This window comes from Fundulus heteroclitus, chromosome 4 (genome assembly GCF_011125445.2).
Source record: "Fundulus heteroclitus isolate FHET01 chromosome 4, MU-UCD_Fhet_4.1, whole genome shotgun sequence".
NCBI classification, from domain to species: domain Eukaryota; kingdom Metazoa; phylum Chordata; class Actinopteri; order Cyprinodontiformes; family Fundulidae; genus Fundulus; species Fundulus heteroclitus.
This window is the reverse complement of record NC_046364.1, coordinates 23,071,442-23,094,292: the sequence shown is the minus strand read 5'-3', so window position 1 is coordinate 23,094,292 and position 22,851 is coordinate 23,071,442. Positions and strand designations below refer to the sequence as shown.

The 22,851-nt window shown below is 44.5% G+C and overlaps 1 protein-coding gene across 1 annotated transcript in view; it reads right to left on the bottom strand.

Moving 5' to 3' along the window:
- cdh8 (cadherin 8) overlaps nt 1–22,851 on the bottom strand; it is a gene marked incomplete in the record, with an annotated part of 114,787 nt that overhangs the window by 32,083 nt on the left and 59,853 nt on the right. Inside the window, 1 exon segment of the mRNA XM_036136279.1 lies at nt 10,370–10,664. Within this exon segment, the coding sequence (XP_035992172.1) occupies nt 10,370–10,664 (295 nt within the window).

Here is a 22,851-nt window from a genome sequence, read left to right as displayed (position 1 = left end):
CCAGGGAAACAGAGAAACTAGGAGGATTCAGGAGAACTAGCAAAACAGGGAACAGGGGACATAAAGCGTAGGACCTAAAGGGCGCCGGAACCCGTCCTAAAACGCAGGAACCCAGCAACACAGACTAAGGGGATAAACAAAAACTTAGAAAAACAAATACAGACTAAGACCGGAAACTACTACAAACTTGACAGGGACTACAGTGCAAATACAAGAAACTACAGGGCCAAGACGAGAACTACAGGGCTAGGACTGGAACTACAGGGCTAAAAAACATAGGTGAACTACAGGGACAAGGAATAACAGGGGAACTAGGAGGCAAAAACAAAAACTAGGAAACTCAAACCAACAAAAGCAAAAGAGCATGAAACAGCTCAGACACCAGGGATCCGAAGTCTAAATGAATGCGAGGACCAAGGAGCGCTGAGATTAAAAAGCGCTGGGCAAAGAATCCAACCAGAACTGGAAAACCCAAGGCAAAACTAGAAAATTCAAAACAGAAACTAAAAAAAAATAATAAGTTAGCACACTGGAAAACTAGGGCTGGGTTAACACAAGGAAGACTTGCTTTAGTCTTTCCTTGACTAACTAGAAAATCAAACTAGGAAAGGAACAAAACACTAAAGCAAAACTATAAAATTTAAGCAAAACGAGGAGACTAGGACAGGTACACTAATAACTAAAGATAGATAAGGACACAAAAGCAAAACTGGAAGACTAAGGTAAAAAAAACTAGAAGAATTCTAAAGCAAACCCCGGAAGACTAAAGGCAGACCTAGAACACTAGAACGAGCTGGAAAACAAAAACAAAAAAGAAACTCAAGTACTCTAAGGAAAACAAAGAACCCCCTAAATAACTCTCTAAACTGAGGAATTCTACATAACTCAAAACTCAAGGCAGAGCTCGAACAAAAAATAAACAAGCGCAGGCCTTAAGGGCGCAGGCTAAACGGCTACTAAGCCACAAAGAGTCCTCGGGAGGTCGACCAGGCGAGGCAGGTGGCGGAGCAGCACCCCCGTCTAAAACCTCGAGGAGGGCGGCCAGACGTGGCAGGCGGCGGAGCAATAGCGCCCGATCGAAACCTCGAGGAGGGCGCGCCCGACGGCGGGAACAGCCAAGTCCAAAACGGGCTTCCGTGGCAGACGACCCCGACGTGGCAGAGTCAGATTCGGGCGTCGCGGAGGGCGACCCCGACGAGGCAGAGTCAGATTCGGCGCGTCGTGGAGGGCGACCCCGACGAGGCAGGTCAGATTCGGGCGTCGCGTGGGCGACCCCGACGAGGCAGAGTCAGATTCGGGGCGTCGCGGGCGTGGGCGACCCCGACGAGGCAGAGTCAGATTCGGGCGTCGTGGTGGGCGACCCCGACGAGGCAGAGCAGACGGCGGGCGTCGCGGTGGGCGAACCCGACGAGACTGCAAAGTCAGGTGTGGCCAGCGTTGGAAGAAGACCCTGGAAGACACGGGGCTACCGACTAAGGGCGGCGCCACGCCACCGGACATAGGACTACAGGCTTCAGAGGTCACAGGGCTACAGGCTACGGAGGTCACAAGGCTACAGGCTACAGAGGTCACAGGGCTACAGGCTACAGAGGCCACAGGGCTACAGGCTACAGAGGCCACAGGGCTACAGGCCACAGAGGTCACAGGCTACAGGCTACGGAGGTCACAGGGCTATAGGCTACAGAGGTCACAGGGCTACAGGCTACAGAGGCCACAGGGCTACAGGCCACAGAGGCCACAGGGCTACAGGCCACAGAGGCCACCGGGCTACAGGAAACTGGCGGCGCTGGGCTACAGGAAACTGAAAACGCTTGGCTACGGGCTTCAGGGGACGCCTGGCTACAAGCTACAAGAAACGCCTGGCTACAAGCTACAAGAAACGCCTGGCTACAAACTACAAGAAACGCCTGGCTACAAACTACAAGAAACGCCTGGCTACAAACTACAGAAACGCCTGGCTACAAACTACAAGAAACGCCTGGCTACAAGCTACAGGAAGCACCTGGCTACAAGCTACAGGAAGCACCTGGCTACAGGCTACAGGAAGCACCTGGCTACAGGCTACAGGAAGCACCTGGCTACAGGCTACAGGAAGCAACCTGGCTACAGGCTACAGGAAGCACCTGGCTACAGGCTACAGGAAGCACCTGGCTACGGCTACAGGAGCACCTGGCTAGCTACAGGAAGCCCTGGCTACAGGCTACAGGAAGCCTTGGGCTACAGAGTTCATGAGACAGCGGACTCTCCTGGGTCTCCACATCTCTGGCAGGTGGTAGACTCGCCTGGGTCCCCGTATCAACGGTGGACGGCGGACCCTCCTGGGTTTCCGTATCAACGGTGGACGGCGGACCCTCCTGGGTCTCTGCATCACAGGCAGACGGTGGACCCGCCTGGGTCCCAGCGTCAATGGCAGGCGGTGGACCCTCCTGGGTCCCCCGCGTCGATGGCAGGCGGTGGACCCTTCTGGATCCCCGCGTCGATGACGGGCGGCGGGCCCCCCTGGGTCCCCCGTCTCTGACAGGCGGTGGACCCCTCCTGGGTCCCCGCATCAACGGCGGGCAGCGGACCCACCTGGGTCCCTGCGTGTCTGGCAGACGGTGGACCCTCCTGGGTCCCCACGTCTCTGGCAGGCGCCGGACCCTCCTGGGTCCCTGCCTCGATTGTAGGCGGTGGACCTCTTGGGTTTCCCGTTTCACACAGGCAGACAGTGAGCCCACCTGGGTCACTGCGTCGTAGGCCGGACTAGTGTGCTCGAGACCCGCGTCGGACACCGTAGTGGCGTGCTCTGGGCCCACGTCGGACGCCGGGCTGGCGTGCTCTGGACCCACGTCGGACGCCGGGCTGGCGTGCTCTGGACCCGTCGGACGCCGGGCTGGCGTGCTCTGGACCCACGTCGGACGCCGGCTGGCGTGCACTTCACCCACGCCAGACTGCGGCTGGCGTGCACTTCACCCACGCCAGACTGCGGAATGGATACTGAGTCTTTTGCTGTGGTCTGAGCAGGAACTGAGTTTTTGGCTGCAACTGAGCAGGTACAGAGTCTTTGGCTGAAACCGGCGGCGGAGAAACAGGGTTCTTGGCGTCGGAGGCATGGGTGAGGTGATTTGGGAGTAGGTCATCTCTGTCTTCATAAAGAAGTCCCATAGCTGGGTCTCGGGGATTTGGGGCGCTCTGGCCAGATTCTCCTGGGCAGCCACAGCGACCACACCTGACCAACTCACCAGGGAGAAAGAGGTGACGTCGGACCCCGTTGGTGCTGTTGCAATTGCAACATCAGGCTGAGCCTCAGGGAGCGCTGTAGTAGAGATCCGGTGCCGGCGATCCCTGCGTCTACGTCGGGAGGAGCTTGGTACCGAGGGGTTGGCTGCTGCTGGTGACAAGACAACGGAGGATCTGGTGGGCTCGGCCTCGGCAGGAGCTGCAGTGACGGCTTCAACAGCAGCATCGACCGGTGCAGCAGAGGTAGAAACGGCAAAAATGGAGGGAGCAGCAGCGGTGTCAGCGAGAGGAGCTGAGATAGGATCTGCGACCGGGAGCATGGTGGGCTCAGCAGCAACAACGGCAGGATCGACAGGTGACGTGGAGGAGGCATCAGCGCAGGGAGCAGCAGCAGAGATGGACAGGCTGGCGGGCGGAGGTCTGGGTGGAAGCGACCTGCCATAGAGCCGGGCAAATGCAGCCTTCTCCTGCTCCATTCTAACTCCTCCATCAGCCCCGTTGCCTTGAGGAGAGGGAGAAGCTCCGTCTTGCCCTTCAGCAGGTTGCGAGTCTGAACCAACGCGTCCACCTGCCTCCAAGGTGGACTGAGTGTGGCAACCTGAGCCAAAAGTTCCCGGAGTTGCTCAATCAGATGCTCCGCGTTTCTCTGTAGAACCTGCTCCACTGTGCTGTCGTCCGGAAGCAGTTGAGGATCCATCCTGCTAGCTCCTGCACAGAAGCTCTGTGTGGTGTCGGGTTCTTATGGTCGGACCGTTCTGTCATGTTTTTGTAACCTGAACCCGAACACACCACACACAGAGTTAAATTTTAAGTGAGTTATTGAAGAGGATGAATGGTGGATGATGATGACCAGAGTCCAATCCAGACTGGAGCAGGAGGCAGTTAATGGTTAGAGCTGGCAAACATGATGGAACCGGAGCATGGAGGTGGCAAGACCAGCAGCACAGCAGAAAGGAGATGGGAAACCAGAACCACAGCAGGATAAGCAGCACGACTGGATGAATACTTGCAGGGCTGGAGTGTAAGCAGGACCAGGATAACAGCAGGCAGACGGTAAACTCAGGCTGGACAAGAACAGGACAAGATGAGCAGAGGAACACAGAGGTAACAGTACGGTCGGTCACAGGGAAGAGCTAACTGAGGAAGGTTTAAATAGTGATGACAGGTGGAAAGAGTCCTGGCTTGATTAGTGGCTGACAGGTGTAGGTGATTAGTGGAGCATGAATCTGGAGCTGTATGGGAGGCTGAGAGTGCCCTGAAATGTCCATGGTGCAGCAGGCAAGGCTGCACCATGACAGGTTCAGGGATTCTAAGAACGGTTACACGTCAGTTTCTTCTGCCACTGTCACCATTTTTGTTTCAGATAACAGAAATGCTGCCTCAAACGCCACAAGTCTGTATTAGACGACTGACAAAACAATTCGACGTCTCAATATCTCCTTATTTTCTCACTTCAAAATATGACTCTGATCGTCAGATACAAGGTGTCAGACTTGAAGCACTTTCCTATTCAGAGCCCATAACAAAAGCTTAGACATACTTCATCAAAGGCTTGCTAATAAGTTGTTTTTTTTCATAGCATTATCATAGATCTAGTTAGGTGGCTTAAGACTAGATGAAGACCAGCTTTACTCTGAATGACAACAGAGTTGAGTGTATATGGGCCTCCGCCCAGGGCCCACATACACTAACATCACAACAACAAACCATCCTGACCACAGTATGGATGCCTTATACACACTTAAAAACCTTTAAGTAGTTGGCTTTGATAGCGTCTACGGGAATAACACTTAGGAAGAATATCTAGAAGGCTAATGAATGATTTGGCTACAGATTTGGTTTGGATGTTTTTTCTCTCCATCACTCCCTTTTTCTGCTTAAATTATAAGTTTATTATTAATATCAAGGACAAAAAAATAGATGTGTGAAGCCCCATGACAGCAGATCCAGTGTTGTTGTAATTACTTGCACAGCTTACACACTTTGCCAACTTAAAAAAAATATATATATATAGTTTTTTTTTTTAAAGTCTCCGTTTTTTCTCTCCAAAAATTGAGCTAAAGGCGCAACTGCTGCTGCAAAAAAGAAAAGAAAAAAAATGAAAAAGAAAACTCCATCAGATGGATATTAATTCCTTGTTCAGTGCTTTGCCTCTTTTTGGATAAGAAAAATTGACCAAATAAACTTTCTGCACGCTGTTCAATCCAGGTTAATGGTAGCCCCACAAACCTCCCTGAGACTTTGTTTATGGAAGAACCTCAATCATTTACTGTATAAACCAATTACAGTTACCCTATTAGGTTATAGAAATACCTGGTTTAGGGGGTTCTTTTCCATGGTAGGTTTTTTGCCTGATTCCAGACCTAAATTTGATATTATTTGGCTGCTGGTGAGCTTTAGATCTTTAATTTTTTTTAACCCAGATTTATTATGCTGGGTTATTAATCTTAATGAATGTCTCCAGTGGAAGAGTAACGCACCAGAATTAAAGCCCTGATTAGTGAAACATCAACAGAGTCTAATAAACAAGGATTATTATTTAATGACCCACTATTCTCTGGCGGAAGTTTTAAGTTATGCGAAACTCTTCTCTGTTACTAAAACGTTATTTTTTGGATGCATTTGACCCTGTAACAATACTAACAGATAAAAAGAGGAAAAAAACAAAAACTTGCTCATAAGAGATCCTATCATAGAAACCCGACTGATAACAGATACACCCGGGCTGCTTACACTAATGACATCTAATTTTATTCCAACAAGCCATTTCCCCTCCAGCGAAGGGGCTGGCCTCCCCCCCCCCCCCCCCCACTCCCCCTCTTTGTTGCACTGTACTTAGAGAGACGATGTGCTGTACAATGATAGTCACCTCCGTTCTCAGCCATTCAGGAAAATGAAAGTCAGGGAAAAGTCAGAGAAAGCCACACGTCTTATCCGACTAGCTCTTTTAAAGGAAGAACAAAAGGTCTTTCTCCTTCATTTCCCATTAACCTTTATGCTCCTCAGCACACAGGAAACATGGCAACCTCAGTGGCCCATGTCACATATCTCATCCGGCTGTAGGGGAACGCTTCCTTTGGTGGGTGCTGACATTCAATACGGGGGGGGTGGGGGGGTTCTATCTAGCTGTAGTCCTTGACAGATAAAGGTGGTTGTTGATATTTGTCCTGGTCTCGCTGATACCGCGCGGATACACTCTCGATAAGCGCCAAGCGGCTAAGACACTGATGAAGTCTGGAGTGGAACTGACAAGCTCTGTAAGTGGATAACATCGTCAGGAGAAGCGGGCTGTTATGGTCTCGGATTAGATTTTTGATTGTTCGACGCGAGGTGAGTTCCCTCCGAGCAAGAGACACGTCGGCCCTCTCGACAGCGCCTGAACCCGGCGTGCCGTCTTTTCCAACGCGCGCCGTAATTACATTTAAATACTTCCCGCTTTCTCTCGGGGGGGGGGGAATCGCTCGTGTGTCTGCCGTCGTCACCGGCGCCTATTTTATTCCGGCTCCGCTTCTGGTGGACTTTATTAGTTATCAACGCGGCTCGACGCACTGCCGGTAATCCGCCGAGTCCAACGCGCGTTCTCGATTCAGCCGTGATGAAGAGGGGGGAACGCTGCTGGAAGGAAACTGGTGCTTTATGGATATGAGACGGCAGAGATGAATGACTTTTTTTTTGTTGTTGTTTGTTTGTCCGGAGCGTCTACCCATAACGCCGCGGCACAGGAAAACTTAGCAAGAGGAAAAACTTGTAGCTGAAAGGAAGACGAAAAAAAAAAAGAAAAAGACAAGCCTTTCAAGCAAACAACTGAGCATCCGTCAATGTTTAATTAATCAGTAGTGACAAAAGGGAACAACAGTCAACAAAGAGATGCCGATTTCCATTTCTTATGCATTATTCCCGGTGGCAAATCACAGCGCGCTGTCTGTCGACTGCCACTTTGCTCTCTACCTCGTCTTCACGGCTGCCTCTGCTCGGCGCTGGCAAAAGCCCTCAGAGAGCCGGAGTTCTGTTCAACCCGAGATCCAAAGCCTCGAGCGGCGGGGATCACATAACAGGGTTCAGACAAAAAGGGTTCGCTGTTTCTCGGTGTTTACACGGGTTACTTTTACGGCATCTTTTGTTCCTTTCCGCTTCCAACACAGCCGCAGCTAATAGGAAGCAGCCACAGGCGGCGGGAGGAGCCGGAGCTAAATCACCAGCTCCTCGTACAGCCGACGCAAAAGGCTGCTCCTTTGCAGATGGGATTTACCAAAACAGATTCCATTACATACCTAACACCATCTGCCCTAGCATGTTATGTCAGCCCCGTGACAGGTTACAAGAGGCAGCTCAATGGAGAAACACAATAACAAGCGCGCAACGCCAGACAACAGACCTCGGCCCTCTCGCCCGAGCTCCTCCAATGTCAAAAGCGCATAAAGACACGCTCTGATCTCCTCTTTGCTGCTGATGGAAAACATTTTTTTTTTCTACAAGATCCCCTGCTGCTCCAGGGTCAGCAGCGAGGTTGCCCTGAAAGCAAAACCACAACAAAATGATCCACTGGCAGGAGTTCTGCCGCTCCTGTATGAGCAACACATTATCATCGCACAGTGGCCATGCACACGCATGAACTCAGTGGAAGTGAGAACGTAGCAACTCCTGAGCAGGCGGTACAGTAGTAGAAGGCAAAGTCGCTCGTCTGTCACTTTGTGCGGCAGCTGGACAGTGGTGATGTACATCTATCACAGTACCACCTCTATGTCTTCCGGACTACAACCGGCCATTGTTCCACTGCCAGTAGCAACTTTATCCCATCACCTTGAGGACAAATGAGAACACCAGTGAGATTGCAACATCTGGGTCATACTTGATGGTCTTTATATGATTGTCTGACACATCAATAATGACATTTGCCTCAGTAACATAACAGGGCAACAAGAAAAGAAGGCTTTTTTTTCTTAAACTGGGTTTTGGAACCTTAGTCTACATGGAACCACGATAGCTCAAAGATTGACACAAACCTGAAAAGTAAGATGACACGTGATGTGAATCCAAATTTCAAGAGTTTCTATTTAATAGTGGTCTACTATGTTTTTATCTCAATGTTAGATAAACAAACTGAAACTGTACAAGCAATAATGGTACAAGAGCCCTCTGTAGAAAGGTTGGAATCAATTTATGAGCAAAAAAAAGAAGCACTTGTGTCATAATAACCTTTACAATAGTAACATGGTAAGTTCAAGAAGAGGAAGTGGCTCAAGCATTTTACACTCTTGGTTCTGGATTAAAGTTACTAGAAAGAGATTTGCAATAAGATAATTTTCAAAAAAAATGGTTAAAAGTAGTAAATGGCTTTTTCACCCCTGCCTGTGAAATCTCCATAGGGTTTGATCCCTGAAAGAATGTGCAAAACAGTGAGATAATCTAGTTAATGTTATCTGAAACTTTGACTCATTTGTTTTAGAAAAGAGGAATCGTCAAGCTGGCAGTGTTTGAGATGCTGTACATAACAAATGGCTTGGACCAGTTACCTTTGCGGAGGTATTTAAAAAAAAAATATGGGTTCAAACCAACAAAGAAATTATTATTTAGTTTATACAATTTAAAGTCATTTCACTAAGGATCTAAAGAAAGTTTGGAGTAAAGCAGAGCTGAATCCTACCAGTAGCTGTACACCACTGCTTGGCTGAAGACAACTAACCCCCCCCCCCCCCCACACACACACACACACAAAAAAACCCAGATTCACATAGAAAGCAATGTTATAGAAACTGAGAGTCAAAAGGGTCTTGAAGCAGAGCTGCTAACCAAACAGGCATCGCTCATGGATGAAATCTGTGTTTGTTTTACAATTTTTCATGAGAAAATGTAAAACACTGAAAAAGTTTGCTTTTATTCAGTCCCGCATTGCCAGCTATAAGAAAGCAGGCAGGCGAGAAGTCACATTTGAAACTGCTTTTGAATAAAATTGCTAAGATTATAGTATATCAAGAGACATGTGTAGCAGATATCTAAAGGATATTAAAAACATTCACTTTATTTCCATGTTGATTTGTTCTTAAAATTCTATCTGGAAGTTGAAGTTATCTGATTGCAAGTCCGATCCATCAACTATCCATTTCATCAACTGTTTTATTCTCTGCTTATCACAGGACAGCAGGTTTGTTTGGGGTCAGTGGAGCACTGGAAAAGTCACCAGTCCATGAAAGGGCCATTACAGCACAATACCACACACAAAATACCACGCTAATGTTAAGAGAGTAGTTTAAAACCACCAGTAGGTCTATCATGCATGTTTTTGGACTTGGGGGAAGAAAATGGTGAGAACTCAGTCTCAAATGCCATAAAAAAACTGACTTTTGTGAAACAAAACAAACAAACGAAGATCTACTTCATTTTGGACTTTTTCAATGCTTCTGCAAATTATAAATCAAGCTATCAGTAGCTTATACCATACACTACCCAGCAAAGTGTTTATTCCTTGAGAACCTTTCACATTACATCAGACTTCAAGTTTGTTACATAGACAAACACAGTCATGAAGCAAATCTAAAATGTGATACGGCGTTCAAATCTTTTGACACATAAATGTGCCAACCGCATTTCATTTAGGGGTATCAGATTAAAGGAAGCTGAATACATATGAACTTCACAGTGGTCATACATGACAACGTCAAGATGTGACCAAATGTGAAACAGTTCCAAGTACTTTTGCAAGACAACATATAAAGTGAATGGTACCTAGAGAAGCATGCATTGTAATCAAATGTGCTGATGACTGCTTCGTGTTTGAAACATTGTTGTGTATTTCCCGTATTGCTTTTCTGTTTTTTCTTTATAAAAAATAAGCAACATTTTGGCCACGTTTTGCATTTCTTTGTACCTAAGCCGTCTACAGAGGGCCACCTTTTAACTGGGTTTTGATGCTGACCCCGGTTATAGTCCAGGGGATTTGATTCCATTCCTCTATCTTGTATTCTCCCTTGCCAAAATGATCACCCCAGACAGGCTTGTAAATTAGGCACATTTGTTTCCTCTTGTTCTGATTCTCTCAGTCTTTCTGTCAGTTAGCCCATCAGAGATCAGCCATCTTGGAAATCTCATACAGTGATTTGGCTGCTGTAAGAGGCAAGAGGTTAGAAATAAAAGTCTGTCAACTGTGACTTACCAACCCCAGACATTTCTGGAACGGATGCCCGGTACGGGCCTTCAATGAACTGCGGTGGATTGTCGTTTATGTCCTGGACTTTGATGATGAACTCGGACGGTGGCTCCAAAGGCTCGTCTGTGTCGGCGTTAATGACCTGGGCCGTTAGCGTGTACTCTGCTTTCTCTTCGCGGTCCAGCCTCTTCATGGCGTGGATGTCTCCCGTTAACTCATTGATGGCGAAGATGGTGCCTGCCCCCTCTCCTGCCAGAACATATTTGATGTTCTTGCCGCCGACATCCAAGTCTGTGTGTAGCTGCAAGCAAAAGGCCAGACAGATAAGAGATCATGTTAGGATGGTGTTTGGAGACGTAGATCTGGGGATTCACAAAGGTTAGCTCATCTGCTCGGCTGTTTCAGGAAATTCTTCATCTGAACGTCCCTTAAGCCTTCTCACATTTTGTCATATGACACCATAATCCCTCTTTTTTTCAATTTCAAATGATAGACCGATGCAAATTAGCGCAATTCTGACGTAGAAGGACAAATGTAGGCTTCATAAATGTATGAGAGAATCTTTGTGAATAAAATAAACCATGAGGACCCAGAGAGATACTGGGGATACTGCGGGGGAGAGGTATAAAACAGAGTTAGGTTGTAAAACAATATTTTAAGGTCTTACAGATCTTGGTTCAATCTAATATCAAAAATGGAAAAACTACAGCACAACTGTTTGCTGAGAAATGGGTGTCCACCTAAACTCAGGCTGGGCAAGATGAGAAATAATCAGAGAACAGGTAAGATGTCCATGGTAACTGTGGAGGAGCTGCAGAGATCCAAAGCTCAGTGAATAAGTGACAAGACTTAATTTTCCATTTAAAGGCCCAGGATTTGGTTTCCTGGTGTAAATGAAAGTCTTGGGCTTATAGGTAGGTGGGTTTCTGTTGTAGCCGGTGTTTAAATCAGCCTAATAATGAATGGAGAAGTTCTGCAGAAACCTCTACTTCACGTTCAGTCCAGCAAGTGGCAATAGTGAGTAACCATTGTCCTACAGCAAAAGCCTGACTCAAGCCTTATCCTTTTCCTTTTAGACATTAGTAAAATCTCTGTAGGTAGTGGTTAGTAAGATAGAACCTATGGAGCATCTTCAGGTCATCCGTTCCTAAATCTTCTATTCTTAGAATGAGTAATTGTACTTCTTTTGCATGGTATTTTTGTAATTTAAAAGGATGATTTAATTTCCTCCTTCCCTATGTTATATCCAGCCTTTCTTTTAACTCTTTGTTAAAAATTTTACTTTTTGCATGTTATTCCACTCCCACTTTGGGTCTCTGCTGCTTCTTGTCCAAGTGTTAAAAAAAAAACTCATCCAGTTGTCTTTTGGCAATAACTAAATGTTTTGTTGCCGTCTACAAATGAGTCGTTTCAAAAACCTTGTGATTATTGCATCACAATTGGTGGGCACTGTTACCTTACCTAGCAACCCTAGCTGAGCCTAGCCACCCCGCCCCCCCCCAACCACCCACCACCACCATCACCACCAACCCAGCCACTCACCCACACTTAATTTTAGAAAAGGAGCACATCAGCTGGCCTTTATGGCTTGCAATGCCTGCTGGAAAGGACAAATGTTTTGTTGCTGACTGCAAAAAAGCAACATGTGTCCGTGCACATTCTTCTGGTCAAGGAGAACAGAGCTGTGTGGCTTCATTTTATCTCGGATGGTAATCTCACAGCCAGGAACATTGCCAAGGAAGGACTGTTTTTAGAAAACTACCAACAGTACATGGCAAAAGATTTCTACTAAAGGAAAGTTTTGTCCCTACTGTTCGTTGGAAATCTGCAGATGATGGACATGTAAGTACTCAATGATATGACTTGTGTTTTGTTCTGCAAGAACATGCTCTGTCATTTAGCCCAAGTTAGCACTAACGGCTACTGATAGCCTTGGGTTACCCCGACAGACGTCCCCAATTTCCGAGGAAAGTCCCAGTTTTAGACAACCGGTCCACGGTCCCAGGACATGTCCCTGATTGTAGCGTTTGATGAATGATTAAAAAATGTTGAGTCAAGAGTCTTTACGGTGGCTGGATAGACGGAGCGGGTTAGCATGTTGCACATAACAACAGCTGTTATGGTAGCTGGTCGTGCTAGTGAAGGGAGCCGAGTGCCGCCGATGGCCTTTAAACAACAGAATTATAAGAGCAGAGCGCGAGCTTGTCACCACCAACGGGGAACTGTCCTGTGATATCATGGTATGTGTGAATTCATTCATTTTGGTTTGACTGGGCGGATCCTGGCTGGCTGTGCAGGAGGCTTCACTTCTTCTGCTTCTGGGTCTGACTCAGGGTCAAAGATGTACGTGCATCTGCTGGCAGCCATTTTCACGTGTAAAAAGTCAGAGTCACGCCCAGCTACAGCTTATTTGCATAAAATAAAAGCAGCACATTTTAAACTAGCTTAAAATAGGCAAACTGGAGAGAAGAAATCTCATTATCTGAGAATGATTGCGTAAAAAAAATTATAAATATGTTTAGTATAGACCATACACCTATCCTAAATATTTAAAGGAAGCATATTGGGTCATCTTTAAAAAATATTTCTTTTTCTAGCTTTAGAGTTATACAGTTGATTTATTCCTTCCATTATTCCTTAACTTGTACTCCATTTACAGGGAAAGATTAAACAATTATTTTACATTTACTTTTCAACCAACCTGGCCAGAGTTGTTGCTTTACAACTACATGATTAATTTACAATAACTACTAAACCCTCATTAACACATGTTCTGATGCATCTCAATAATCCAGGTAGAAAAATCAAATAAGAAAAAAAAGTTGAATAAAACATCTGGATTAGTTTTTCTTTGTTGAAACGTTTTTGTTTTTTGTTGTTTTTTTTAAATGTAATTTTTCAAACCTTTTTTTGGACTGATAAAAACACTTATTTCTCTTTTATTAATATAATAATTAGGAACACTTGAATATTTACAGCACATGAAAGGTTTTTAGTAAAGAAAACATTTATTAGAATAACAAAAAAATAGATTTGCAGTTACAAAGAATGGATACCTTGACTGTCTAATTATAAGAAAATATTTATATAAGTAGAAGATGCATAGACAGCGGAGTAGACAGGCAGTGGAGGTAGTGGAGTATGTAGGCAGGACACAGAGAGGATCCCTGAGATTGCATCTGCATCTCCCCTCCTGCAGAGCTGTCAGCATAAACCCATGAAAAATACAAAATAATTAAAAGTTAATACTCCAGTTGGGTTTACATGAAAAGCCAGTCTTAGAGAAATGTGTAATTTTTTATTTACCAGGAAAGCGAAACTGCTCAGTTTGATCATTAATGCCCCGATGTTTCCTACACAACTGTGGCAAAATTGCATATAATAATGACTACATTTTCTTAAAATGGTCAAAGCATCCGCAGAAAAATATTGCATTTTATTTTCTGGTACTTATAGATATTCTCCACAAACATGCTAAACACTATATATCTGCCATTAGCCGCAGCAGAGCAGCTAGCAGCTAAGGGCAAATCCCAGAGGAAATCAGCTTTACAACAGATTCACAATCCTGGTGAACTGAGTGAACAGATGAAGTTTTGAGGTGTAGGTTCTAATTTAAAAACACCTTAAAACTACTTCCTGTGATAGATTAAGGGTATAAAATTGATAAACTTGTACATTCACCTCCTTAACCTTCCTTTCTCTTGCTGGCGGCTTAGAGCCTTCCCTTGCTGCACACAACCCTGTCCCTTTAACAATCCTCGGTAAAAGTGAAAAGTCCTCCCTCAGACCAAGGACATTTTTTTCCCGTGAAAAAAAAAACAAAACAAAAAAACCCAGAGAATCTGAAAAATCCCGCGAACATTTGTATCAAAATGCACTTTGGGCTTTTAACACGCAACGGAAAAGCAGCGACGACAATACTTGTCGAAGAATCTCATCTTTTATGGAGGAATGGCATGAAGAAAGCAACTGTTAAAGAAAGTCTGTTCCCATTTGCAGATTGCCATATGCCATGTAAGGGAAAGCACAAAAGGTGCAAAACGGTCTTCTGGTTAGATCAGACCAAACTTTACTTTAGGGCCTATATGCAAAACCTTCTGTATGCATGTCACCCAGGGCAGATCATCGCCTCTGTGGTGGTGGCAGTTTCATAGTGTGGGGAGGGTTTTGTTTTTCCATAGAAGGAAAAAAATACTCAAGACTTCATCTTCCAGTATGAGCCAGAGTTACAGCTGATAGATTCAACTGTTCGAGTTGGAAAACTGCAGTAAGACTTGAAAGACAATGTTCAGAAATGCCCTCAATCCAGTCCTGACAAAATAAAGAAAAATCGACAAAAAAATGTCAGCCTGTAGATGTGAAAAGCTGGTAGAATCATACCCCATCAAAAAAAGACTTGCAGCTGTATTTCCAGACCAAGTAGGTTCCCCGCAGTATTAAAGCATGGGAGTTAACACAAATACACATTCTTCCAATTTGTCTCTATGCATTTAAAAAAAAATAACATTGATCTTGTATTTTCCACTTCAAAATTGTTCACTATTTTGTGTTGTTCTCACAAAAAAAAAAAAAAATCAATTAACATATAGTTGCGTTCTTAACGATAACTCTTTTTGCCAGTTTGCTGCACGCTCAGGTAAAACGTTCGACGCGTCTATATGTTGTAGCTGCTGCTGCGCTTCCCTGAAAGAAGTGTTGCCAGGATACTAAACATGGCCCAACTTTGCCTACTCTTAGCTAAATGAGGCCCACTGGGGACAATAGGTTTATAAGTAGCGCAGGAAATGGACCATAGCCTACATAGTGGCTTGTTATACATCAAAAATGCATCATACAAACAGACAATACGACGCAGAATGCTCCCTGAAGTCTCAAATGTGCTCTGGATATATACCTTATAACAGGAAGGGGGGAAACAAAATCAAAATGGAATTGTTCCTCATTCCTTCTCTCAAATAACTAGTCCAAAAGTCGGTGGACATTGCTGCGCGCTCCTCATTATTTTTGTGATTACGGTTTCATTAGTTCACTAAAGCTGCATTACATGCTAAGCTGAGTGGTTAGATCCCACTCGCTGCACAGCCTGGTATAACTAATGAGCCTGACAGGGCTGTGTGAGGCTGCTCAAACAGATGAGAGCCAGAGAGCTGGGTTGAGTTAAAAAAAAGTCAAACTTGGAGGAGGAGAATACAGGGAAAAAGGAAGGAGAGAAGTAGAAGAAAGTGGGATACAAAAGCAAAGAAGTTTGAAATATATTCACGAAAATACACACAGCGCCTGCCTCACTGCAACTCTTCGTTCATATATGACTCGAGATCCGTCATGTGAGGGATTTTATAGGAAGTGCTCGGTGTTCGTGGGGTTCAGGCCCTACTGTCGTTAACTTCCGCGCTTCTCAAAAGACGCTGTCGCACACCGAGCCCACAGGCATGAATCAAAACATCTGAAATCTGCGTCTTTAATTCCACTTGCGCGGCAGAGTTTCAGCGGGGATTCCTGCGGGAGCGTAGCCGGGGCGCGGAACAGCGAGGCGGGAAGCTGTCGGCTGAAAAAAAAACCCTCCCGACCCCCTCAAGTCCTCCCCGGCGCGGCCTTAACACGAGCCGGCTTTTATGCGCTCGCCGTCTCCGAGGTGTTGTTTGAAGACACTGACAAAGCACATTCGCTTAAATTGTCACACCTTGCACTTTTGTTTTCCTAATTGTGCCATCATTTCACATGAATGATGTGGCTCATTAACACGAATGCCTTACAACATCCTGCACACTGAGAAACTCTAAATGAGCTCAAATTAATGATGGTCTGTCATCTTCTTCACCCCTTTAATTCAGTGTGGCTACTCGCGTGTAATCTAGTGTGTACGAGTCAATGTTTTCAACACAGGGGTTCCGCCTGGCGTATTAAACTTAGAGTTATGTTAGAAGGTATCTGCACCCTTACAGATTCATGTTTTTTTTGTTGCTTTTTTTTACTCACATTTTCGGGTTATTTGGTTTTATCACACTCAATCATCAAACACATTCTAGTAACCATGTGTGTGAAAGTAATGGCCTGCTAAACCTTACAAATGCTTGTGCCATAATCTTGGCAGCGCAGATTCCCATCAACCGTTTACGATAACACATTGTTGTCAAATACTGAATTTAAGCACAAGCATCGAGGAGGACTCTCCGTAACCTTCATCTTGTTGTTGTTGTTTTTCTCTCTCTAAGGTATTTGCCTCAGCTTATTGTGTTGCTGCATCATCTAAGTGTACTTGAGCTTAAGGTCATAAACTGATGGCCAGAAATTCACCTTCAGGGTTTTCAGATAGAGAAATGATTCAGGGTTCTGCCAATTACAGCATATTGTGCAGGTCCTGAAACAGTGAAGGTTGTTGTCATTGTTGGTAGGATTATTGTTTGTTGAGATACTGTGCTGGTTTCACATCAGATATATAGAGATGAGCATCTTCAAAGAATTCCTACATCTGTCTCATCGGTCCACGCTATATTTTCTCACAAGTCTTGCTGGTTGTCAAGATATCTCTTGAATGTGCGTTGGGTCTTGTTGGTATTTTTGGTCCACGGTGGGTTCTGAAATTTTCCCCCTAACTCTCTACAGGCCGGGTCGTAATCAGACCTGGGAGTGGCTAGTGCAACTGAACCAAAAACAAAATGTGTTAAGTCGTTCTAGATAACTGTTCTAGATAACTTTTTCATTATATGAAAACTTCTTTTTCATTTACTCAGGCTATCTTTGTTAAAATATGAAACACTTTTGTATGGCACGGTTGGAGGTTAGTAACTCTGAACTATGTACCACAGGTCAAAAATATAGGCCACTCCAGGAAAAAGTGGTGATTACCAGGTATTTGATGAAATATGCCGATGATCCTCATCTTTAACTCACTTCTGGATGAAACTCCCAAAGGTGCACAAAGTGGTGGGTAGTCTACATGTACAGCTCCATGAGCAAGCCTGATCTACGCATTACTGTTCTAAAAAGAGCTGATATGCAAACCTTTAACAGGAAAAGCCTTGTTGTTTTCAAAGTCAACTCCAAAGGACGGAAAGTAATGCTTCTCTTTGGGTTTTTTTGAATTATTGTTACAATAATGAGTTTGTTGAGCATATTTGCTGCGGGGGGTGTACCTTTTGACCTCTCAAGTTGGAAAAATCATTATCTTGAGTTCAAAATGTTTTAGTAATGGAATATTATTTCAGCTGTAAGCCTTTGTACACACTGTGAGCCTGAAAGGCCAACAAAACCGTGAGCGGAAAAGGTATGTGAAGAAAATGAATTAGATTCCTTATAGGTGTTCTGTGTTGTTCAGCAGAATCACGGCACTTTGTAGTTATCTCTTCAAAGTCTAACATGTTATTATGCATAAAAAATTCTAGGGTCAACAACAAATATGCGGCATCCGAATCACCTTTGAAGTGAGAAATGAAATCGCCACATCCAGCTTCACCCGCTTCCAGGCGCCAGCCGGACAATCAGGGATATTTACTCATTTTGGTGCTCAACTACTTTCAGCTTTAGGGTCTGTTACTACATATTCCCCAACAGTTTGGGCATTTAAACATCACAACATAAATGTTACTGACAGTCTACAGTCACAACATATTTCTTACTGACAGTCTACAGTATCAGGAAGGTAAAAAAGGGAATAAATAACCTGTTAATTTCTACAGCTATTACCTAGCGCTTTGTGCGCAAAAAAAAAAAAAAAATCAGACCTTGAAGTCAGTGTTTCACACTTTTGAGGGGGTTCCAGTTGACAATTCTGAATTTTAGGACAAATCTAACAAAACATACTTCCCAATCCCAAAGCGCCACTATAGATAAAAAGAAATGGGTGTTGTTTTAAATGGAAGCTAACCACCAGTGGCTTCACAGCCTCACAAACTCCAATGACTTGTCCTGTGATCTTCATTTTCATGGCGGTCATTGCTGGATTCTGCATTCATTTCCAGTTTTACAAAAGGATTGAAGATATGTCTGGCTTCAGTGTATCCGTTACATGAGACTCAGCTTGCTTTGTTACACCGTTGCTTGTTTCCTACAGTGCCGAGTTTATCTTACAGACCATCACACCTTTATCCTGGGTTAAATACAAGGTTTGTACAGAGCTGACGAATCTGAGAAAATCTGAATATACGCCATTATGCAGGATGGAGAGGTGTAACATCAACCAAAAGTCGCTTTTGAGAGGTGGGTTGGTGGGTGTGTGGGGGGGGGGGTTCAAAGGCTGTTATTTTCATCCTCATTGTGACTCAGCTTACAACACTGTATAGATGTCTCAGTGGCTTAGCGGCGCGTTATAGCTGGCACCTAACAAAACCACAAAGGGTGAATAAATCTCCTCCATTACAAACGGCCGCACAGTGTTCTCCCTTTTGGAAATTGAAAGTCACACTCTCGGCCGTCATTTTTGTCAGAAACTGTGACTCGATCGCTGCCTTCTCTGAACGTCGAGCTGAGTTCTCTGTAACGACCCGCTGCTCTTGACACTCCTCTGCAGGACCTGGTCGCCTACTCCTCAGACAGCCTTCACACTGGTTCAGCCCAAATGGTCATCAAAGAGTACAATTACAGATGGAAGGAAAAAAAAAAAAAAAAAAGAAGAAGACTGTCACAGGTCCCGGTCATTAAGCAAGTTGCCTGGGAAACTTAAACAGCGCCAGCAACCAGCGATATTAGCTCCGGCATCCAGGAAGCAAGCAGATAATAGATAACACAAGAGCAAAGTCCGAATGATTATGCGCTGCCGTGCACACTGGAGACACAATGCGCCAGGCAGACTTTTTGAACACAGGGTAAACAAAGCTAATGCGCCCACCGGCGTGCCTCTATTGATTTGGTATTTGGCAAGTAACAATATTAATAGAGATGTTAGCAGTCGACTTTCAGCAAACAAAAAGACAACCCCTAAACCAGACTTTAAATAGGACCGAAACGCGATGCCGCCATCATTCAGAGTTCCGTTCGCCTTCTAAACAGGGAATTCATTATTCTGTGAAAGAAAATGTAATTTATCACACGGCATCAGCGAGTGCAGTGGGGTTTGCTCGGGCTGGGAAGGCTTTATTGACTCCTACTCCAACCGCAGCCTCTGCTGTTGAAAAGACAGACATCCATACGTTGTGAGGCTGCAGCTCAGACTGATGAAGAAGGCCCTTGATGAATGAAGAGGGTTTTTTCCCCCCCGTGACACTTCTTAGCGGCGCTCTCTGTCATTGCAGGCGCACTCCTGTGTGCGCCTAGGACGGCAACTCCCAATCAAGCGCCCCGGATTGGGGCTGCTTATTCTGCCAGCGGTGGAGGAAATATGTCAGCCCCTTCTGCGGATGAGCCTTTACAGCAATCACTTGAACAATCACTGCCCTAATGAGATAGATTCAACAGATTCCACTCCCACATACCCAAAGCAACTCCCAGCCGCCCCCCGTCACCGGGCTGGATTCCTCCCAGCGTGGCCTGCTGAAGGAACTAATGATTTTGCTCCCTGTCAGGCCAAATGCTAGTTAGGACATGTGCTCCTCCTATGTATGTACCAGCAGGACCGAAGATGGAGAGGCAGACTGAAGTGAAGAGCAAGAGGGAGGAGATGCTGTCACTGTGATGAAGAACAGACTGGCAAACAGTGCGTCAGACTGCTGTCTCCAAGTTCTACCTCAGTTAGTATTTAGAGGGGGGTCGGAGATTGCTTCTGATGCTGCATTGATTTGGACATGGTGTTATATATGAGTGATGGAAGAAACTATATGTGAGTAAAAGTTATGATAAAGAGACCTGCTAATTTGATACCACAGCATTCAACATAATAATTTGAATTTTGGGAGAGAAGAAATTACAAGAAAGAAAAAAAAAATAATAATCCAAACCAACGTGGGTCTGTATGAAATAGTAATCCTACTAACCGAGTATCTCACACTTGGCAGCGATGGCTGCCGTTATGCATTCGCAATAACTGACAACATGTCTGTTGTATCAATGTGGAGGAATATTTACCCACTCTTCTTTAGAGAAAGGCTTCAATCCAGCCACAATGGAGGGCAATAACAGCCTGGTTACTGTAAGGTCCTGCTGGACAATCTCAATCAGACTGAATTTAGACTAGGCTACTTAAAAGCCTTTTTTTCCACCCTGTTTGACTGATAATTCAATGTTCTTTTTCTTAAATGCTGTGCTAGTTTCAGGTGAGAGTTAACGGGACACTCATCCTTTTAAAAAGTTGCACTTTTGTGTCCTCAGCCCACAGAACATTTTCCCAAAAGTCTTGGGCACCATCAAGATATTTTGGGTGGCAAATGTGAAAAAGCCCTTCGTTATTTTTTGGTAAGCAGTGATGCTTGGCCTAAAAAGCTTTTTTAAATGTAATTTACGCACACTCTCCTTTTCTTCCATGGACACCTGGACTGAGGCAAATGAGGCCTGTTCAGGTGGGCTGGTCAAATCGTTTAGCCTTCATAAAATGATATAGGCCCTATTTAAGTGATTTCTTGATTTTAGAGGCCAATAATCAGCCCAAGTGTGGCTTCAGCAACTGGACTAAGGTTTCCTACAAATGCTACTTCAGAATCTAACAAAGTGGATGGCATTATTAAAAGCTGTGTGTAAGTTAGTTTGAGTGGCTTCTTTGCCTTAATGAATTGAATCACAGCTTGAAAACTGTATTTTGAATTTATTATGTTTTCTTTCTCTTAAACAAAAAATGTGTGATAAGCTAAAACATACAAATGTGACATAAAAGGAGGGAACCTGTAAGGTTGCACCAACAGGGCTCCAACTTTTAAGTATCTGCAGATTACCAGTGCAATGGCTTTGTGTGTCATGTGATTCCCTAATGAACTAATTGCTGGTTACTGTCCTACAGGAACTGTCCTATGTACATTAAGCAGTTCAGTAAATGTGCATCTTAAAAAAATGGGAATGCTGTAAAAGAATGACATAAAAATGTTGATATTTTTCTCTTACTAGGAAATTGAATTTGTGTACTACTGGAAATATGTATCTACTCTTAAAATGTTGTTACTGGACAGGGAGATGAGGCATGTTTACTAGAGCCGCAGTTACTATAAAGGTTCAAATGTGATGTTTTGAAAGCTTAAATGTGTTTTTTTATTTTACATGTAACTGATCATTCATATCAAGTAAATATCAGCTTATATAAAACATGAACTCCTCAAAGATGCACTCACATAGTCTACCCTTCCCTTAAAATATGGTCTTCTCAGTAATCGGACAAGAAATGCAGCTAAGCAAGTGGTGGGGAAGTGAGATGTAGTCTAGCAGAGGTAACTATTTAATAATCAGTCATACAGTGTCTGTGAAAGGGCCGCATCCAGGTTTCCATGTGCAGAGCTTTAAACTAATATTTGTGATTCTCCTACAGATTTAGATTTTTCTTTGGCATGCCAGATCTTGAGTTGGCAATATCTCCCCACTCTACATTGCAAAGTGCTCTAAATCTTTCAGATTGCGAGGATATCTCTGGTGTCCAGACATGTCCGGGTCATTGCACCGGATTTCACTTTGAATTTAGGTCCTGGTACCGGCTCAGCTCAGCTTGATACACTTCATTGTATCAAGCTGTTACTTCTCAATTTCAGTGTATGCTCCAGGTAGTTTTCATAACGGAAAATTAAATCCCTCTTCATCTTCAGTCTTCTCCCAGAAGGTTTGGGGGACAGAATGTACTGCTGTTTACAGCTGCAATATACATTTATTTCACAGTTTGTCCAAGCAAACCCTGTTCAAACAAGAGGAAAAGCAACCCAAAGCATGGTGCTGCCACCACTGGTTTTTACCTTTTGATCAGGCCATATGGTATTTTCCTATAAGGCATTGGGAGAGGTTAGCCAGGTTGGGAAGTTTTGACTTTTTGTCAACCAGTATTTGAGAAAAAGTCGTCCAGCACCTTCAGTGTTGCCGTCGGCCCCTTGGTAGACTCTTGAAACGGTTGCTGTGATGGTCATTTTTGGAATATATGTCAAGTTCAAGTTAATCTTACTGTTCTATATTATCTCACTGTCTCGTTCGACTGTTAACACGGTCCCATGGTGTTTGAATTAGCTGGCCACTTTTTTTTAGGAACAGATGTTTAATTGCTTGTTAAGACCAAACGGCATGGCAGGGCAGCAAGTCAATGCATTGAAGCATCCTGACGCGGTTAAAACAACTTGCTGATAATCAAACAAAGCAACACTAAAGGGGAAAAAGGAGTATTTAAGTGACTGGATGTGGCATTGTTGTCGCCACACATGCGTACGGTTTCAAGAGCGTCGGTTCAATAAAGTGAAAATGCCAAGTAAGTAGCAGAAAAATGCCTTATTGACATCAGAGGTCAGAGGATGGTGGATGAAAAGTTCTACGCCATAGAAAGGCAACAATAGCTCAAGCAACCACATTTTACAACCGAGGCATCCAGAATATTTCCTCTGAGCATGTCGAACCTTGAGACGGCAGCTGGAGACCACGTTGCGCGGCACTCCTGTCAT